The sequence below is a fragment of the Xyrauchen texanus genome, chromosome 5, assembly GCF_025860055.1.
Source record: "Xyrauchen texanus isolate HMW12.3.18 chromosome 5, RBS_HiC_50CHRs, whole genome shotgun sequence".
Taxonomy (NCBI): Eukaryota; Metazoa; Chordata; class Actinopteri; order Cypriniformes; family Catostomidae; genus Xyrauchen; species Xyrauchen texanus.
The window spans coordinates 5,992,512-6,010,523 of NC_068280.1; the positions used below are offsets into that span (position 1 = coordinate 5,992,512).

Here is an 18,012-nt window from a genome sequence, read left to right on the forward strand (position 1 = left end):
GTTTAGAGGGAAACTGGTCCCCACAGTGAGTCTGGTTTCCCCAAGGTTATTTTTCTCCCATTAACCAACATCATATGGAGTTTTGTGTTCTTTGCCACAGTCGCATTAAGCTTGCTCACTAGGGGTATAAATATAATTTCTTATTTATTTTAAGGCACAATTTACAATCATGTTTTTTATTAAACCACACTATTATGACTCTAATAGAAAAAGCTGTAAGATACTAATGTCTTAAAAGCATAATTTTCTGTAAATCTGCTTTGAAACTATGCATGTTATGAAAAGTACTAAAAATGCTGGAACCAAGTAGGGATTTAAAAATAGAGAGGAATGTCTAGAAGGTATCTTAACTACTAGTAGGGATATGAAATAGTAGAAAACTTTTCATGAGATCTAAAAATGATGTAAACCTTTAGTAGGTATCTAAAAACGCTGAAATGTTTTAAGAAGGTTTCTAAAAGAAATGTGTAAATCCTCTTGTGTGGATTTATAAATGGTGTAATCTTCTAATAGGGGTCAAAAACGCAGAAAAACTTCTAGTAGGGTTCTAATAATGGTGTTCAATGACTTTAAGGATCTAAACATTTTGCAAAACTTCTAGTAAGGTTCTAAAAATGGTGTAAAACATGTAGTAGGGATGTAAAAAGCATCAAAAAATCTTCCTTAAAAATTTTCTTTAAACAATTACATATTAACCTAAAAATGATTAACAATATTTTTTGCTGTATTGTGCCACACATACCTTAGAACCTTGGCTGTCACCAATGCATTCTCAGTGATGTGTTTGGAAATCATGTTTAGGTCATTCATGAAGTAATTTGTAGCATGCTGTAACATAACCCGTCCTGTGATGGTCCGTGATAACCTTTCATAAAAGAAAAATATACTTTCAACTCAAACTCATGACACTAGAATGGCTTCGTTCAAAATGACAATATTGTGCATGTGCACCAAGATGTATTTTACCTCACAAATATGCCTTTTTTTCCAACACACTTGACATATCCTCTGATAATCTGATCCTCCTTTATATCGGAAACAGATTCAATTTCTGGGTCTGTGACTTTCTTTTGTTGGCCCATATGAATCCTGCAAATACAAAACATGTGTAGTGTTTGGAATTGAGACCTTGTTTCATATCATTTCACATTTTGACATACAAATGAAAGAAAACACTAGCTTAGGTTGACCAGACGATCATGATAAATAACATCGGGGACAGGCTGAAGATGGAATGGTTGAGAATGTACACTTGTTGATGATCGGACCTCACACATCGATTATTCGGTGGATGACTAACTGACTACTGAACCATCATGACAAATATATATCAAGTTTGATCTGATTTTGAAATGACACATGTTCAAGTACCTGGAAGGACGCAATGACACATTGAATTTCCTATCATCCTCATCGATAACACAGCACCTAAAAAAAGACAAACACACATTTAAACATAAGTAATCACAAACTTCCCACTTTTAAAAATTGACAAAAATGTGTAAACGACTAACTAGGTCATGCTCAGATGAGACTCACCGAACGACTTGGTTCTCTTTGTAGGGCTCTAGTGGATTGTCTGTGTATGAATCTGAGAGATCCAATATGGACGCAAAACCCGAATTCCCAAATGGGAGTTTGAGCATCAGTCCTTTGGGCTCGACTTTCCAAACCATCGCCATGGCGACTGATCCTTTCTCCAGCTTGTAGGTCCCTACAGCAAATGCAACACACAGGAAATGCTAAATAGACCCGAGGGAGGACTGCAAAGTGTGTCGTGATGGCAAAAGAGTGACAAACGGTAGCATGACTCAATATTTGTTATGACAAGAAATATGGAACAAATATGGAGGCTTGAGCTGGTAATTTTTTTCATTTAGTATTGTATATAACAACAGTCATGAGTTTTACCTGTGAGTGAAAGGGAAAGTCGAAGAGGCCTTTTCGTACTAATCCCAACAACCTTTGCAGAAAAGGTCTGTCCAGGTTTGACGAGTGTCTGTGGGTGATTAGCTTGCTGCGGGAAAAAAATAAAGAGTTGTTCTTGTCTGTTCATCAACTGATCTAGCAATATACACATTTAAAGCTGAAGTGTGTATTATTTTTAATGTTAAAATGGATGGATATGTCATGATGGTCGACAAGCGCTGCCCTGCCCGCCCACTTTTTTTAAGCCATTTTGGCTTTGGAAGTATTTTTCGCATTTATTTTTTTCATAGGGATTTCATAAAACCATTCATAAGAGTTCTGAGCCACGAACCGAACCGAACCAAACCACACCAGCTCTGAAGTGAATCAAAACAGTTAATTTAGTCAAGTAGTTAATTATCCAAGTAGTTCTGCACACCCCAAATATACAGGTTGCCGTCAGGGACGGGACTATCGGTTTGGACTACTTATTGCAAATTGGAGAGTCTTCTGGAAAGCTCATTATTTTTGCAATTTTATTGACACACTTAAGCTTTAAGGAGCATTCTTTTGAGTAGAGTTAGATCAGCACTTACCGCAGGTTTGGTAATCATGGCTAACATCTCAATGGTCCCCATGATGTTAGGCTTCACATGTACTTCTAAAAGCTTAGATTTTTTGACATACTGAAGAAAAGGCATACAATTACTAAAACAGCTTTTTAGCAGTTTGACATAACATTTTCCTTTTTCCGTGATTACGACGGTTACCTTTAATGGGAAGCATATGACATCGTCTCCAGGGTTGTAATTTGGCATCTTGTCAACCTGCCTGTCAATATCTTCAACTTTACTGAAAAAAACAGAAGCGTAAACGTTTTCAGTATGCATCTCAAATCAGTTTACAGGAAACATATTAATCTTTTCACAACATTCAAATAAACCTGTTGTCTCATGAGGCACTTCAAACTCAAGCAAAGACCTTATTAATGCTGTTTACCAAGACTATTATATACGTAACTATACTATTGCTCAAACTAAAGATTAAGGACTTAGGGATTAAACATAACATTTAACTCGTACCGACATGAATACCTAAAATGATGCGGCTTGTTGAAGAGAGATAGATAAAAGATGCACACAAAAAAACCCATAGACTTATATTGAAGGAGTGACCACAGAAAAGGGAGAATTGGAGGTGGGTTTTTGACTTGGGCCAATAAGCCACCACCACCCTGAACACCCTACCAACACCCTTAAATGACTACGAACACCTGTTCTGTAGATTAGGGCTGGACGATACGACCTAAAATCAAAATCTTGATTAATTGAACATTTTACCACGATTACGGTTAATGAACGATTATTTTAAAAATTTTTTTGCCCTCATAGTTCACTGACAAGGTCGGTACTGTAAATATGCTCAACTATTAAAGATGGGATATTTGTTTCTAATGAAAGGTGCATTTCTTATCTTTGTGATTTTAAAATAATTGAAACTATTTAAGGTTATTTATTGAATATTTCAAACAATTGAAATCAAAATATATTTTTCAAAATGTGTAGAATTTGTAAACGCTTGCGTTATCGACACCTATTTTGTGGAGGCACATGTTACTGGGCGCTTGTCAGTCTCTCTCTTTTTTTGAGCCATGCACTGTTCATATTCGGTAACGTGATTGTGGTCCAAGTGTTGAAACAGTTGGTGGTATAACCTTGTGGTGGTGTTTACATTTGACTGATGCCAAAATGTGTCCAAATGACGGACACTGCGTTTTTCATTGGTACAACCTGCTCCTGTTGCTCAGTTGACTCTGTGTTTGAGTTCGCCTCCATGTTGCTTCCATGCCGCTGACTGGGCGGGGCAGGGTCACGTGACCACACGCGGTGGTATGTTTTTAAGGGGAAATTAGTAACCAGATTAAAAAAAACGAAATAACCGACATGGGAAAATTACGTTGGTTAGAGGTTCTGAGTTTCGGTTTTGATTACTTTTCGATTAATCGTCCAACCCTACTGTAGATGTTAATGTATAGAGAGATATAGACATGTACCTGGGCAGAAGGGTGAGTTCAGGAAGTGAAATGTCAAAGTTGGGGTGAGTAACTGGCAGGAACCTGTTGAGAAATAAAAATACGTTTTCAGTGTTAATAAAATGATTTTGACATTGCACTGTGCTGCACCATTTCCAAAAAATCCTCAGTAAAACACTAGATTCACTATTGAATATCAAAATGAAAAAAATAAAGTGGCAAAAACAATAATACATCAAGGTTTAGTAACAAACTATGCACAGGAATGTTGGGGAAACTACATTAAGTGCATTTGGCCAAACTACAAGCTACGTCCAAAACTATATTTATGAGAGATGACATATTAGAAGATGCGTGAGGACTGTTTCCAAGCTTACGCTCAAGATAATTATGATTTTAGCATTGGAGTCGTAAAACAGATTGTGCGAGAATAAGATACTCTTTAAATGGATGATTGTAGATGTATTTACTTGTGACCACGAACTGTGCGCCCTCCGGTCACTCTGGCTTTGACCTCTGTCCCGACCTTTAGGGATGCTGTTGGAAAGCTGCCAATCGCGGGTGATTCCTCGATCTCAGATACATGGATACTGCCTGTGGTTCCAGATGGCAATGTCACGAGCAAACCCATTGGTTTCACCTTCTTGATTTTGACTGTCATCACTTCCCCAATGCTGTGAGGTCCTGAATCTTTGCTGTTTGATCTGGTCTGCTCAGGTCTGGCTTTCAGGTTCTGGTATGCAACGAGAGGAAGACCTCCTAACTCTTCACTGCTCGGGTCCAACACGGTCACATTCAGATGGGAGCCAATGGAGAACTTCTCTGACACATGGTGGTAGATGTCATTTAAGTAAGTCAATAAGGGAATGATGGTCAGGTGACCAGTGTGGCCCAATGATACGACAGCAAAGTCTCTGTCTGCGTACTGGATCGTAGAGGTGTGTTCAGAGGCCTTTTCCAACTGAAGAAAACAAACAAAACATTTCACATTTATATGAGAACCCACAAAAGGTCTTCGTTTAAATGTACGTCAGTAGGTTTGTACTTACAGTTTTTCTCTTTCCGGTCAACTTTGGCAGCAGCGACACATGGACGAGAGACTTCAAAAGGTCAACATGGAGCACCACAGCATTGAGCTTGCAGCCTGGAGTCACATTCACTCCTGAAAAGTTAACACACATACTGTCAGGTGAGAACTAAGTGAAGCCTTATCGTTTAATTCTGCCCATTACGTGTAGATATACCCAACCCTGTTGAGGTGAGAACCATTTTTCTAAAAATGTTCACTAACAAGTATAAGGAGGATTTGGCCAATGGAGTGAGAAGTAAGCTGAATGCAGCATGTGTACAGGAACATGTTCACAACTAGAGCTGAAACGATTAGTCAACCACGTCGCCAAATAATTGACGGCAAAACGTTTTGTCGAATAGTCGTTTGATCTCGTTTAACGTAACGTAAGATCACATTAAACTCTAATGATGATGCATGAGAGCAGCACTGCAGTTCGCGCCTGAATGAGGCGAGGAAGAATTACACAGATCACAATCCAGATGCACTCTAAACAGCTTCAGGTGATGTAGATCGCAAAGTATGAGGGAATTATACAAAAATACCAAATAAGTAAATTCAGAAGCACTCTCGTTGTGGAATAAGCGGAGCCGGAGCTCTTTAAAGGAAACACACCAGTGTTACATCTTAAATGCAGTTATTTTTAATGCGTTATAGCTTTAGTCAAATTCAAATAATACAGAAGCAGATCACGTAAATAACTACAAACTCCAAGTCTGGCATTTCTCTGTGCGGTCAGCGGCTCTTCTATGAGTTGCACGAATGTCCCAATCTAAGGGGGAGAGATTGAAACTGCACCCAGCTGATGTACACTCTGTCGTGGGGACGCTCATCTCTCAAGCGCGCACACTTAATACAGCTAGATTATAACATGATGACTCCTGACTTATTGAGTCAATTGTTAATAAGGAGCTTAATTAATAAGAGTTTGTTTTTTAGTCAGTTAACGATGGATTGACGTGAACAGAAAGGTGAGAGAGGGCAGTCTTCGCCCCATTATACACTGCAACAAAATACGTTTATGATTTGTTTTGCCTTTTTTTCCCCCAATAAAAATATCTAAAAAAATGTACATTTACTTTAGCAGCTATGCTGCAGAAGAAAATATTGTTTTCTGAGAATGTTGAATAAAATATTAAAAATACAAATATTTTAAAATATCTAAAAATCCTTAAATTCTTGACTGCACTCGCAGAAGTATAACCAAGTGAAAAAATACAATTGTATACAAAATAAACTTATATTTAAGATAGATTCTGTTAAAGCAAGTCTAAATATCTTATATGTTGCTTCAAGTAAATGATCTTGTTTTAAGTATTTTTAGATCATTTTAAATGGAAAACAAGATAAAAACACTTGATAGCAATAGGATTTTTTTGCAGCGAATTTCTTTACTGAATTAAACTTAATAAAAAGTATTTTTTCCCGTTAATTCAGTGAATGTCTTTTAGAGCTATTTTTAAAAGATGATTTTGTCCTCTTTATTGTTAGTAAGCACGTTTAGTACAACCTTTTAAGTTGGACACAAGCTGAATAATCGGTTAAGAGCTAATGATTAATTGTTGCAATAATCGGCGAATAGTTGAATAACCGTTCCAATTATAGTTTGATTAATCGATTATCAAAATAATCGTTAGTTGCAGCCATATGCACAAATTGTTTGAATGACACTGCTTTGCTATCAACAGACACAATAAAGAGTTTGCTTTTAGCCAATGTATTTTATTAAAATCATTGAAGGCTAGAGGTGGTCGAAATGACCAAAAACGTATTTCACAATATGATCAATTTTATATCACGATAACAATATACAATAGATCACAATATAATTCAATTGTTTCCCTGAAAAATAAAGAACATTTTATTAGACATTAATGGGCTTGGGGTTAGCTATTTTTAGTTCATTTTAAAATAAATATTTTTTTTTATGATTGAAAGTTTACTTTTTCTAACTCCTCATACACTGTTCATCGGACTCGAACAAAACAACAAGTCACAAAGCTTCTTTTGCTGCTCATACTGCCAATCATTTTTACGTTTCTATCGGTATATAGAATATATACGTCTACTTCTACAGGAATACTGTTTCAGCAGATTATCTGTAATTTTACTCAAGTACAGGATTTATGTACTTTGTCAAGCACTGCTTAAATGAATATTCCGGGTTCAATACAATTTAAGCTCAATAGACAGCACTTTTGGGCATAATGATGATTAATACAGATGTAGATGGGGGAGCTCCACTGCTGGAAAACGGTGCATGGAACTACCGTTTCACATGAAGCTGAAAAGTGCAGCTTCTTTTTGGTGTTTTATTTTTATTTTTTTACCTGTGCTTGAGTGGAGCACTGGTGCAGGCACACTTTGTTCAGAGTGGAAGAAATGCGATTAAAGCGTTTACATGCCAGTATAAAGCGATTAAAATAGGAGTACTTCACATATCTTACTGCGATTATAAGCTTAATCACAATATCATAATTGCAATATTCTGTTTACATGAGATAGTTTAAATCGCAGTATTGCCTTAAATCGCATTATAATCCCAATGTGAAGCTTATAAATTTATAAAAGTACTTACATTATGTTAAAACTCATGTATTATTTAAGCTATAAAATTGCTTGAATCATAATTTTAGGGTTATATGATTTATTGACATTACATGGCAACGCAGTTGTAAAATTAGATACAGCAAAGGTTAGTAAATGATTTTATCACACTTGAACAGTGTTAACAAGCATATTTGTTGATGTCATGTGGATATACTTTTGAAATGATAATGAGTATTTTAACATTTACGGATTGGCCCCATTCACTTCCACTGTTAAGTGCCTCGGTGCAGCCCAGATTTTAGTTGTTGGTTTAAAAAAAAAAATTAAGGCAAGTAATATCATGCCACAAATACTGTCGATTGAGCTTTTAACTTGTATTGAACTGGGAAAATTCTTGTAAATGTATATTAAATCCATTTCAAAATGTTCATGTCTTGAAAGTTGAAACAAACACCCTTTGAATTACAACTCTTCTATTTACTGGCAATGCCATCAGCCGGTCCTCACCTTCTGTGTGATATTTAGAGGCCAAAACTGTGGCTTCACTGAGCTGATCTGAGGTCAGTGTGACTGTGCCATCCTCTGTGGTATCTCCCACTGTCATCTTCATCTTAACTCCCACTGATACAGACGACAGCTGCTGTAAGACGGCAGATTCACCTAGAGACAGACAGATACATTTCAAATGTAGGGCCATATCTCACTCTTGCTCGTGTGATATTGCTTATATATATATATATATATAATAATAATAATAATAAAAAAAAAAACATTGCATGTGTTTTATGTATAATATTTGATTAATTCGGCTGTAAAGGTCATTATCCTCCTAAGGCCCAGCAATTCATTCTTGTGAAGGACATTTGTTATTTATGTTTTTCTTAGCCCATAGATGCTACAGTGGTAAATCTTGGGCAATTATCAGAGCACTCCCTGTGCTTTTCAGAGGCCATGACAACTTCCTCTCCATAGTCTATAAAGATTGATTGAATTGTATACATTATGAATAAAACGTTATTTTTTCAATAATTTTTTTTTTATCATATGTATTTTACGCATCAAACATAGACATTTAAAAAAGGTAAATTGTAAAACTTATTTGCTGGGTCTCAGGAACTTATGGGTAAGATGACATCATAATAGCTTAAAAGTCTCTGTGACCCCAATGTTCTGGTCCCTATATGGCTCGGGGGCCTCCTTCGATGTAAGTCAATGGGATTCTTTTACCCATATTATCATCTGCCCAAGTGAACATCGTAAATATGATTGCTTAGAAAAATACACCCTGAACTCAAACCTCTGCAAGTGATCATCTCAGTAATGGTTTTCCTTTCCTTCTGACCCTGGATCAGTCTGTCCTGGGCATCTTCTTCAGACAGGTACAAATCTGACACCTTCAGACTGACCAGAAACCGTCTCTTCTCCTCATCCAGATTAGTCACCTTGGCAACCACTGTCTGGCCGATCTCAAATAAACCAGATGTGTCTGTGATGAACTGCTCGCCCAAAGCCTGAAAGATCAAAACAACATCAAAAATACACCAAAATTGTGCAAAAGTGCACAATGTGTGTTTTTAGGTCCATTAAGAGCTATTTAATGAACACACATATACATATATATATATATATGTATATATATATATTCCAAGATGAAAATGAGTGGTGCTCCAATAGCTTAGAAAAGGTAACACATTCCTCAATGTTGTGCTTTTTAAGCAACCGGCTCAAATGGATGTATATATGTATATATGTATATATATGTATATATGTATATATATATATATATATATATATATATATATATATATATATATATATATATGTGTAGTTGTTAGGCCCAACTGTTTATTGTTGCTAAATTAACTGAGTGCTAAAACGGTACTGTCTCTTTAAGAAAACCAGTAGTTCAGTGTTTTGCTATGGGTGAGCACATATTAAAGAGTGTGGAGAGGCACCGATTTTTTTATTATAACATCTGATTGTAAAGAACAAAAGAGACAAATCTAGATTTCTACGCAGTTCTAATCCCTATTATTTTTATTTAAAATCATGCATTTTGTTTTATAGGTAAAATAAAGAAAACATCTAATTATTTTCATGTAACCCCATGCAGTTTGTTTACCCCAGTTAGGAATCGCTGTTATAAAGGTACAGTTCATGTCACTAGCAAAAACGGTCCAGGAAAGGCTATGTAGCAAAGATTAAAACTTGAAAATGTATTTTTGAACAAACCCCTAACCCCAAGTTTGAGCAATAGTAATAATGATGCTTGCCTTAGCAAACACCACTACATCTTACATGTTTAAAATGATTTCTAATATTACAATCTCTTTTATAAAAGTGGAAAGATCATTTCGTATCTCACACAAAACATAATTCAACCACACAGACTGACAAAAAATAATGACGTACAGCTTTAGGAGCGAGGCTGCAGAGTCCGTGAGGGTAATCGATGAAGACTCCGTAAGGCATGATGTTCTTCACCCAGCCCACCATCTGCATCCCCACCTGCAGTTCAGAGAACTCCTTCGGGATGATCCCATCCTCCAGACAGGCCTTCAGTACAGGCTTCTTAGTGAGAGTCTGAACAGAGCTAGGTTAAGCAAAAGAACTGAATGCTTGGTTTGTATGCAAGACATTTATTTGGCTCACTTAGGAGTGAAACTCAAGAAATATCAGTACTGTGCAAAAGTCTTAGGCACATAAGTTGTTTCACAAAAACATTTGTCTCAAGATGGTTATTTATATTTTCAGCTTTAGTGTGTCAATAAGATATGCACATTTTAGACTCCCAATCATTCTGTTTTCAAATAGAATAGAAGAACAGGGAGCCCTGCAACAGATGGCATGGCCCCAACAGAGCCGTTAATTGATAAATGAAAACTATTTATGGCATTATTTTTGAAGATATCCTCACCATGCAACATTTTTCACAAGTGCCAAAAACTTGCACAGTACTGCATATAAGCCAACTATGCATATATTCCACTAAAATCCACATCCTAACCAAATTCAACAAGTTCCCAGAAACAAACATGTCTGTCCTCACTGAATGTGAAACTGCTGCGCTAAGTAATAATCAGATATATTTTTTTAAAAATCACATAAAGGCAGCATAAAAGTAATCCATATGACTCCAGTGGTTTAATCCATGTCTTCAGAAGCAATGTGATAGTTGTGGGTTAAAACAGACTGTTCATGCCAGTCTCAATAAAGCTAATTTCGTATCTCTGGAGTTCAGTGTTTTTGAAAGAGGGGGCGTGGCTAATTCACCAGACACGTGGAAGCAGAATAGCTGAAATCACTTATAGCACCGTTAAGATGTGTGACATTTACACGAGCAGACAGAGAAGTGTGATGTTTGGAGCAGTAGAAATGGAAATAAACCATGTGTAAATTGTCATCTGAACATTTAGATATGCTAAGCTAAAATGCTATTTCTAGCCATTTTACATACATCTGTTATCAGGCACAATTGTTCTTTTTTTTTATCAAGAAAATCCACATTAGATCTTTTTTTTTTCCTCTAGTAAAACCAAAAATCTTATTCTTGATGATATTTTTTGTATTTTCTTTTCTGTAAAAATATTTAAAAAAAAATCCTTATAACAAATATGCTTTATTTTCTTTAGAAGCACACTGTATAATATATTTTAGTTTTTCAGATAATGGATTTTTTACTGTACTGGCAGTTTGTCTGTAATCAAACCATGTAAAAAAAAATAAAAAATCGAAGCACCGCCATAACCAAACAGAAATGAAAATAACTCCTCAAAAATATGTGTTAAGAACGGTTGTGTTAGGATACAATGCCCATCTTGTTTTTCGTGAGACACACTGTGCTGGAGATGATGTCGCCCTCCTCCAGTGCCGCCCACAGGAGAGAACAGTTGGTCACATGATCAGAGAGATGCCCTTTGGGTAGGAACGCTGGTATATTGTCAGGAAGAATGGAGACCCGCAGGCCATCTGGGACTTTACTGCACACTCTTACATCAACCGTCTAAACAAGAAACAACAAAAAAAGACATAAAAACAATTTAAATAATATCCCTGTGCTTAGTACATAACTGTACTAAAGAACTAAGTATAAAGAGTTGTTTCAGTAAAAGTACCTTTCCAACTTTAAAGTCAAACTTTGCGGTCTCCTCCCATCTTAGATCTCCTTCGGTCACGGCCTTAAATGATAGGAGCATTTTCTCATTTTCTACATCGCATTTTATGACTTTGGCTTGGACGACCTGCAGAAAATAACAGAGAATCCCACAAAGCGTTAATTAGTGTGAACTTAAGATGAAAAAGAAAATGTGTGACTGGTAATGTTGGGTAAGTTACTTAAAGTAATCCACTACTGATTACTTAATGGGAAAAGTAATCACATTACTAATAACTTTGAGGTTACATTCTAAAACCGAACAAACGTGGCACTAATAGATCTTTCAGTACTTTAATATTGATTGAAAACAATAACAAAATTACAGCAACTTGATCTTCAGGTGTGTCTACTGCCTAAACCTTCTTAGTGGGGTGTGTGGCATATATGTGTACAGTAAGCTTGTTTACCTGTGTTAGTATGAAAAAATATGAATGAACTGGAAACATTTCTGAAAAGTTTTGATAGTAACACCATTGTGTATTTGAATGCTTGTCGTTTCATTTTGGTGTGCATATATTGATTTCCTTGTGTGTTGCATCATGCATGTACAGTATGTCTGTTTGTGTGTACACATGTGCAGCATGTGTGTGTGTTTACACAATTTTACTTGCTTTTACTTTAGCTTGCTGACATTGATTGAGAGCGCATGAAAACTTGAAACGCTTCGCTTTCCTTTTCAATTTTAATAAACAACTACACTCCGCTGTGTCCATAATAACAGCTCAATCATCTGCCGTCGCCTCAATAGGTATTCTCTATGCCATGGTGGTTTGTTACAGCATATGCTCATTAGCTGACACACATAAAAGCACAAAAATAGGAACGTAATACATTTTAAAATGCATGATAAACTAATATGTAATCCAAGTAACGTAATTGTATTAATGCATGTAATTGTAATCAGATTACTTAATGTTAAAAGTAACGTGTTACATTACCGAGTTGCCACAAATGTAATTAGATTACAGAAACACATTATTTTGTTACATATTACATCCAACACTGGTGACTGGAATAAATTTAACCATGCACAGTAAAATATTTCATAATAATACTAAAGTGGGGGTGGAGGTCACCTGGCCAATGAAGAAAATATCTCCTGCATTAACCACAAGCTCTCTGGATAGCTCCTGGATTGGAACCAGTCCCTTCACATCTCCGTAGAAACGCACAATGCAGCCAAAGTCCTTCATGGACACGATGACGCCATGGGAGATGCGGCCCACCCTGGCATCAGAGTATGACAGGAAGAGAGGAAGTTTGGACTCCACAAGGGCTTTTTTCTTAGTCAGTATCATCCTCTTATTCTGAGCATCTACTGACAATACCTAAACAAAGGCAAATATGCACAATTTGATTAATTCAGCAGCTTGCCAAAATCATTATGAAATATGAATGATAAAAATCCAAATAATTCAACAAGAATTGCCAAGTCTTCGTTAACAACGCAGGGAAAAGATTATTTTTTAAATATCTGATACAGTAGTAACAATGCAAACTTGTTTTGCCATTATGCGAACATAATCTGAACATATTAGTTACAGACAATGGTTTAAAAAACACTTAACCCATCGCACAATGAATGACGAACACGCATGAAATTCGATGACCGTTCAGGCTTGGACGAATGAACAAAAACCTGATTTTAACCCTCCTGTGGAATTCAGTCATTTTTGACCAAAACAATTTTCCTAATTAAATAAAAATAGTTTCCTTTAGCTGAGCTGTACAAGACCTGCTGACGTTTCCTGCATCTGAACGTAAACATTTTCCACATTCATGTTTCAGCTTATAGAAGTGCAGCTTCTGAATTTGTTTTTGTTTTTTAATTTGCTTATTTGTATATGCAAATGAATGGTCAAATTTAGAAATGTACATGAAAATAAGATTAAAAATAGCATAAAATCTCAAAAGAAATGCATTATTCTTACTTCAGGGAAGAAGAAATGGCATCATTATCATCGTTATAAAAAAGGGTTACACACCTGACCCTTCCGTTCAAGCAAGTACCAAAGAGATGTGCCAATTTTGAATACCATAGGAGGGTTAATCAGATTTCAAACTTCCACAAATGATACAAATGCAGTCTCACCCTGCACTTGACTTTCATGCCCACGTGAAACTTTTTCTCTGGGTTCTTAAGGACGATGTCGGCCAGGTGAGTTCTGGGTATCATTCCTCTGATATGGTTAGTAATACTCACGTACATGCCATGTGGATGCAGACTTGTAACTGTACCCTGAAACCCACAAACAAGCGTGTAAAACCCACTACATGAATTATTTTGTGTGTCATTTGCTGTAAATCCATGTTTAATTTGTTACGATTGCATTTTTTATTTTGGAATGAGAGTTCTGTGTGGTCACCCACCTCAATAATTTGACCAGCTTTAATGTCTTGGTATGTGAAGAATGGTGTTGCAATAATGCTCCTATAAAACAAAACACAACAAATAAAGAAAACGAACGATTGAAGATGGTACTTTTTTTTTTTTTATGTCAAAATCTACAGGTTTGTAGTTACTAGGAATAAAAACTAAGGAATTTATGCAGTTTAGATGCATACATTGATTAAGCACATTCTGACTTATTATATTTTGTTTTTCACAAGTATAAACAAATTTTTGCCATTTTTTCTTTCTTTTTTTTTATTTTACAAATTTGGAGTAGTCTATTTGACTTATTAACTGATTTTGAAAACAAGCACTTGAAATGACATCAACATGATAGAAACTACAGTAAATGACAGAAACTATCTTTGGCAAAAAGATATGTGAAGTGTAATTTAATTGTTTAGTTGGTCTCACTTCCCGTTGAATAACATGGGGAGGCGGGGTTTATGACCTATACTAGGACCAGTCCCTGGGGGGAGATCGAGACGTTTTGGCTTCACTTTTGAGGGCTTGTGTGGCACACTTGGTTTCAACCTACGTCCAACGTTGATGTAATTTCAAGTGTTTGTTTTCAAAATAAGTTTGTTTTTAGTTTTAGTTATTTGATGCTATAAAAACGGTGCTGTGACATCATGATTGACAGCTGTGATTGACAGGTTCTCTGAGCGAAGTAGTCACTGAAGCACCTACTGACTATTTTTCGGGATCTTCGGAGGACTGAGGAGATTTGAGCTTTAAATTTAATATCTAAATTTCTATAATTAATTATTTCACACCGTCACAAGTCAAAAGTCAAAAGTGCAGGGGCGTGTGCTTGCGATTGATTCAGCGAGAGTGAGGGCGGGGCCTTGATTTCGTGGTTTACTTCCTGCTCACTACTGCGCAAGTCTGGTCCCGAAATCGCAACTGCGCAGACTCAAGTCCCAAGATGTCAGCGCCATATCGGGACACTGGCGGCTTCAGTTCTCACCAACGGAAAAGAGCGAAGGGGCGTCGTCCATCTTTTTTTACAGTCTATGGTTGCAACCCCTTTATATGTTGTGAAAAAATGAAATGTTATATTGTTTGCGAAATTACTGAATTGACTGAATAATTAGATTTTTTTATTATTGTACTGAAGCCAAAAAAAATAAAAATATTATCTGAAAAAAAAAAAATAAAAATTCAATTAACAATTTGACCACATTCCCTGTGTTACTACCAGCTGAGAGTACTGTTAGATGTTTAAACCTGAGGAAAATCACATTAAAGTCTTCTGAAATCTAAGGATGTTTTGGGCTGCCGTCTGCAAGTTTTCACGCTCAAATTTAAAAGGGCACCTATTCACACATACTGTGAACTAATTGCAATTTTTTTCCTAATTTTTCAAATTATAGTAAAGACTCCATCTCCCTCTTATTTTATTATTCCACTAGATGGCAGCAAGTACTAGGATTTTGTTTTTCGCTCTATCACCTTCCATCACAAAACGATGATCAGAAATGTTTGTGTTTCTCTTCACCAAATATGAATAGCATTGCTGTGACTTGCAGTGCACACTGTGTGCTTTTGAATACCAAAATCATTATTGTCATATATTTTTAATAATTGTTAGCAGTATTAAAGTATCTAATAAAGGGTCAGACTGAAGATGGGTTTTGTTGGGTTAGATCTCTGTTTATTGCTTGCACTATATAGACTCTTGGAGCGTTTACATTTCATCACATTTAATTAGTACAGTAAAATCCAGGGTTTTAGCAAATATAGCACAAGTAAACGTACATGGCAATATTAATTTCAAATTTGGTAAAAGTTTACTTCCATATATAATTATATTTTTTTTTTACACCCTTTTGGTCTGAAATTTTCCACCAGCCCCCTAGCACCCTTTTGCAGGCCCCTGGGGATCCCCGGACCCCAGACTGACAACCCCCTAGTATATTCTGTCCATATGTCATATCTACAAACAGCTGAATCTAAAATGTAATTCCACATGTTACACAAAGTGATTGTATTTCAGAGTACCATATCATAATAAACAAATGCAATCCAGACATACCTGCGCAGTGTGGCCAGGTGAATTTGCTCCATGGGACTGTAATCCGTGATTCTCATAGCGTGATCGGGGAGGGCCAGCAAACGGTTTGGATTGAATTCATCTTGTGGCTCCTTCGTGTGGTTTTTCTAAAAATGGAAATAAAATAAAAAAAGGTGCATTTAGTAAAATTCCACTCTTCAAACCATCAAAAAATATGCACTAAAAGTGAATGTTGACAGACAATTACACATCATCTTATCATCTGAGTAAATGACAGAAGTTTCATTTGTGGGTCACCTATTCCTTTAAAATAGGTGGTTGTACTGTATACTCACATGCACAAAGGCAGTAGTACCATCGGGCATCCGCATCAGAGCCCCAGAGTGATGGTGCATAGCAGTCATCAAACAGCTTTGAACCACTTCACCCACACGCTCACTCTTCAAGGTGTTCAGTACATCACCACCTGGTGCCAGGAGATGGCTGCGCAGTGACAGGCTCACCAGCCGCGTGGAGGGCTCCACATACAGTATCCGTCCCAGGACCTGAAAATAATTTTTAAGACACAAAAAGAACAGACTTAAGACAAAACTGTAAAGCTAAAGCTTCTTTTCACAGAGTTAATTCACACAAGAATTAAAATTCTGTTATTGTTTACACATCCACATGTTGTTCCAAACCCCTATAACTTTCCATTCTTCCATGGAACAAAAGGAATGCAAAATGTTAGGCTCAGTCACCATTCACTTTCACTGCAACTTTTCCATTCAATCAAACTGAATAGCATCTAAGGCTAAAATTCTGCCTCTCCTTTTGAGTTCTATAAAAGCAAGTCCAGCTGGTTTGGAATAAAAACGAGGGTGAGTAAAAGAGGCCCATTTTCATTTTTGGGTTAACTATCCCTTCAATTCATTATTTATTAAAGAGATAGAATCCAAATATCTGTTCTTCAAATACGAAACACTTATTTATAATTCTGAAGCTCTGTTCACAAGGTAGTCTGGTCTTACCTCATCACCTTTGTTGTAAGTAGATGCTTTGACTTCATCAATGTGCAGAAAATCAACCACTCCAGTGAAAGCTGACAGAAACCCCACAATAAGCCCGTTAGGAGTCACCTAGCGTGAAAACACAGAGCAAAGTTGCTGATCCACAACACTGACATTAAACCTTTAAATGGTTCCTGCTTTAATTACAGCCATCTTACACTTACCCTCTTGATGCGTGCCCGGACCAGCAGGCCAGGTAGGAGGGTGTCCAGGGTCCATCCGTGCTCAGTCTCTACATATGCCTTACTCAGAGCCTGAGGGTTCATAGACAGTCGCACGACATGCCCATCATTCTTAACCTCCTCTATTAGGGTCAACACATACTGGCCCACCTTCAAATCTGAGATCAACAAGACACTCACAATCATTCACAATCTAGGCATGACTTAAATTGAACTTTGATGAACTGTGTATGAAATTAAATGTTGTGGTAGTGGATCTTGCTTCGGTTCTTCACCTTGCTTTGAGGATGTACTCTTTTTGGGCAGGAAAGCTTTAGTGCCACCGACCCCAATGTCAACCAGGTAGCCGTGATCTTCCACACCATCTACACAACCACTAAGCGTCTAAATATTAGAGGATATAGCTTTTAGAGATATTACTGGCATAATATCATTAGATACACATTTTAAAGCCATAATAAATACACATTAGATACAGATACAGGTATACATTTTAACAAGTAGGACTATAGCTAATAATACAGCCAGTCTTTTTGTATTACCCATCATTTTTACCAAACAACCATTGTAGACAATTAGATTCAGAATGTTTAATGCTAGTAAATTACAGTACAAACGTAGCTAAAATAATCAAGGAATATTTTTCACAAGGTTTCT

The 18,012-nt window shown here is 36.5% G+C and overlaps 1 protein-coding gene across 1 annotated transcript in view; it reads right to left on the minus strand.

Moving 5' to 3' along the window:
• The window catches only part of pdcd11 (programmed cell death 11), a 29,839-nt gene that overhangs the window by 5,227 nt on the left and 6,600 nt on the right, over positions 1-18,012 (minus strand). The window contains exons 6-28 of the mRNA XM_052126683.1: positions 17,631-17,739; positions 17,338-17,513; positions 17,135-17,242; positions 16,460-16,669; positions 16,146-16,270; positions 14,086-14,146; positions 13,808-13,954; positions 12,792-13,043; positions 11,675-11,800; positions 11,368-11,562; positions 9,972-10,142; positions 8,857-9,070; positions 8,067-8,219; positions 4,990-5,102; positions 4,411-4,901; positions 3,962-4,024; positions 2,679-2,760; positions 2,505-2,594; positions 1,912-2,017; positions 1,540-1,714; positions 1,372-1,428; positions 967-1,089; positions 743-865 (exon numbers count right to left, since the gene is read on the minus strand). Of these exons, the coding sequence (XP_051982643.1) occupies positions 743-865; positions 967-1,089; positions 1,372-1,428; positions 1,540-1,714; positions 1,912-2,017; positions 2,505-2,594; positions 2,679-2,760; positions 3,962-4,024; positions 4,411-4,901; positions 4,990-5,102; positions 8,067-8,219; positions 8,857-9,070; positions 9,972-10,142; positions 11,368-11,562; positions 11,675-11,800; positions 12,792-13,043; positions 13,808-13,954; positions 14,086-14,146; positions 16,146-16,270; positions 16,460-16,669; positions 17,135-17,242; positions 17,338-17,513; positions 17,631-17,739 (3,470 nt within the window). The remainder of the gene's footprint in view (positions 1-742; positions 866-966; positions 1,090-1,371; positions 1,429-1,539; positions 1,715-1,911; positions 2,018-2,504; positions 2,595-2,678; positions 2,761-3,961; positions 4,025-4,410; positions 4,902-4,989; positions 5,103-8,066; positions 8,220-8,856; positions 9,071-9,971; positions 10,143-11,367; positions 11,563-11,674; positions 11,801-12,791; positions 13,044-13,807; positions 13,955-14,085; positions 14,147-16,145; positions 16,271-16,459; positions 16,670-17,134; positions 17,243-17,337; positions 17,514-17,630; positions 17,740-18,012) is intronic.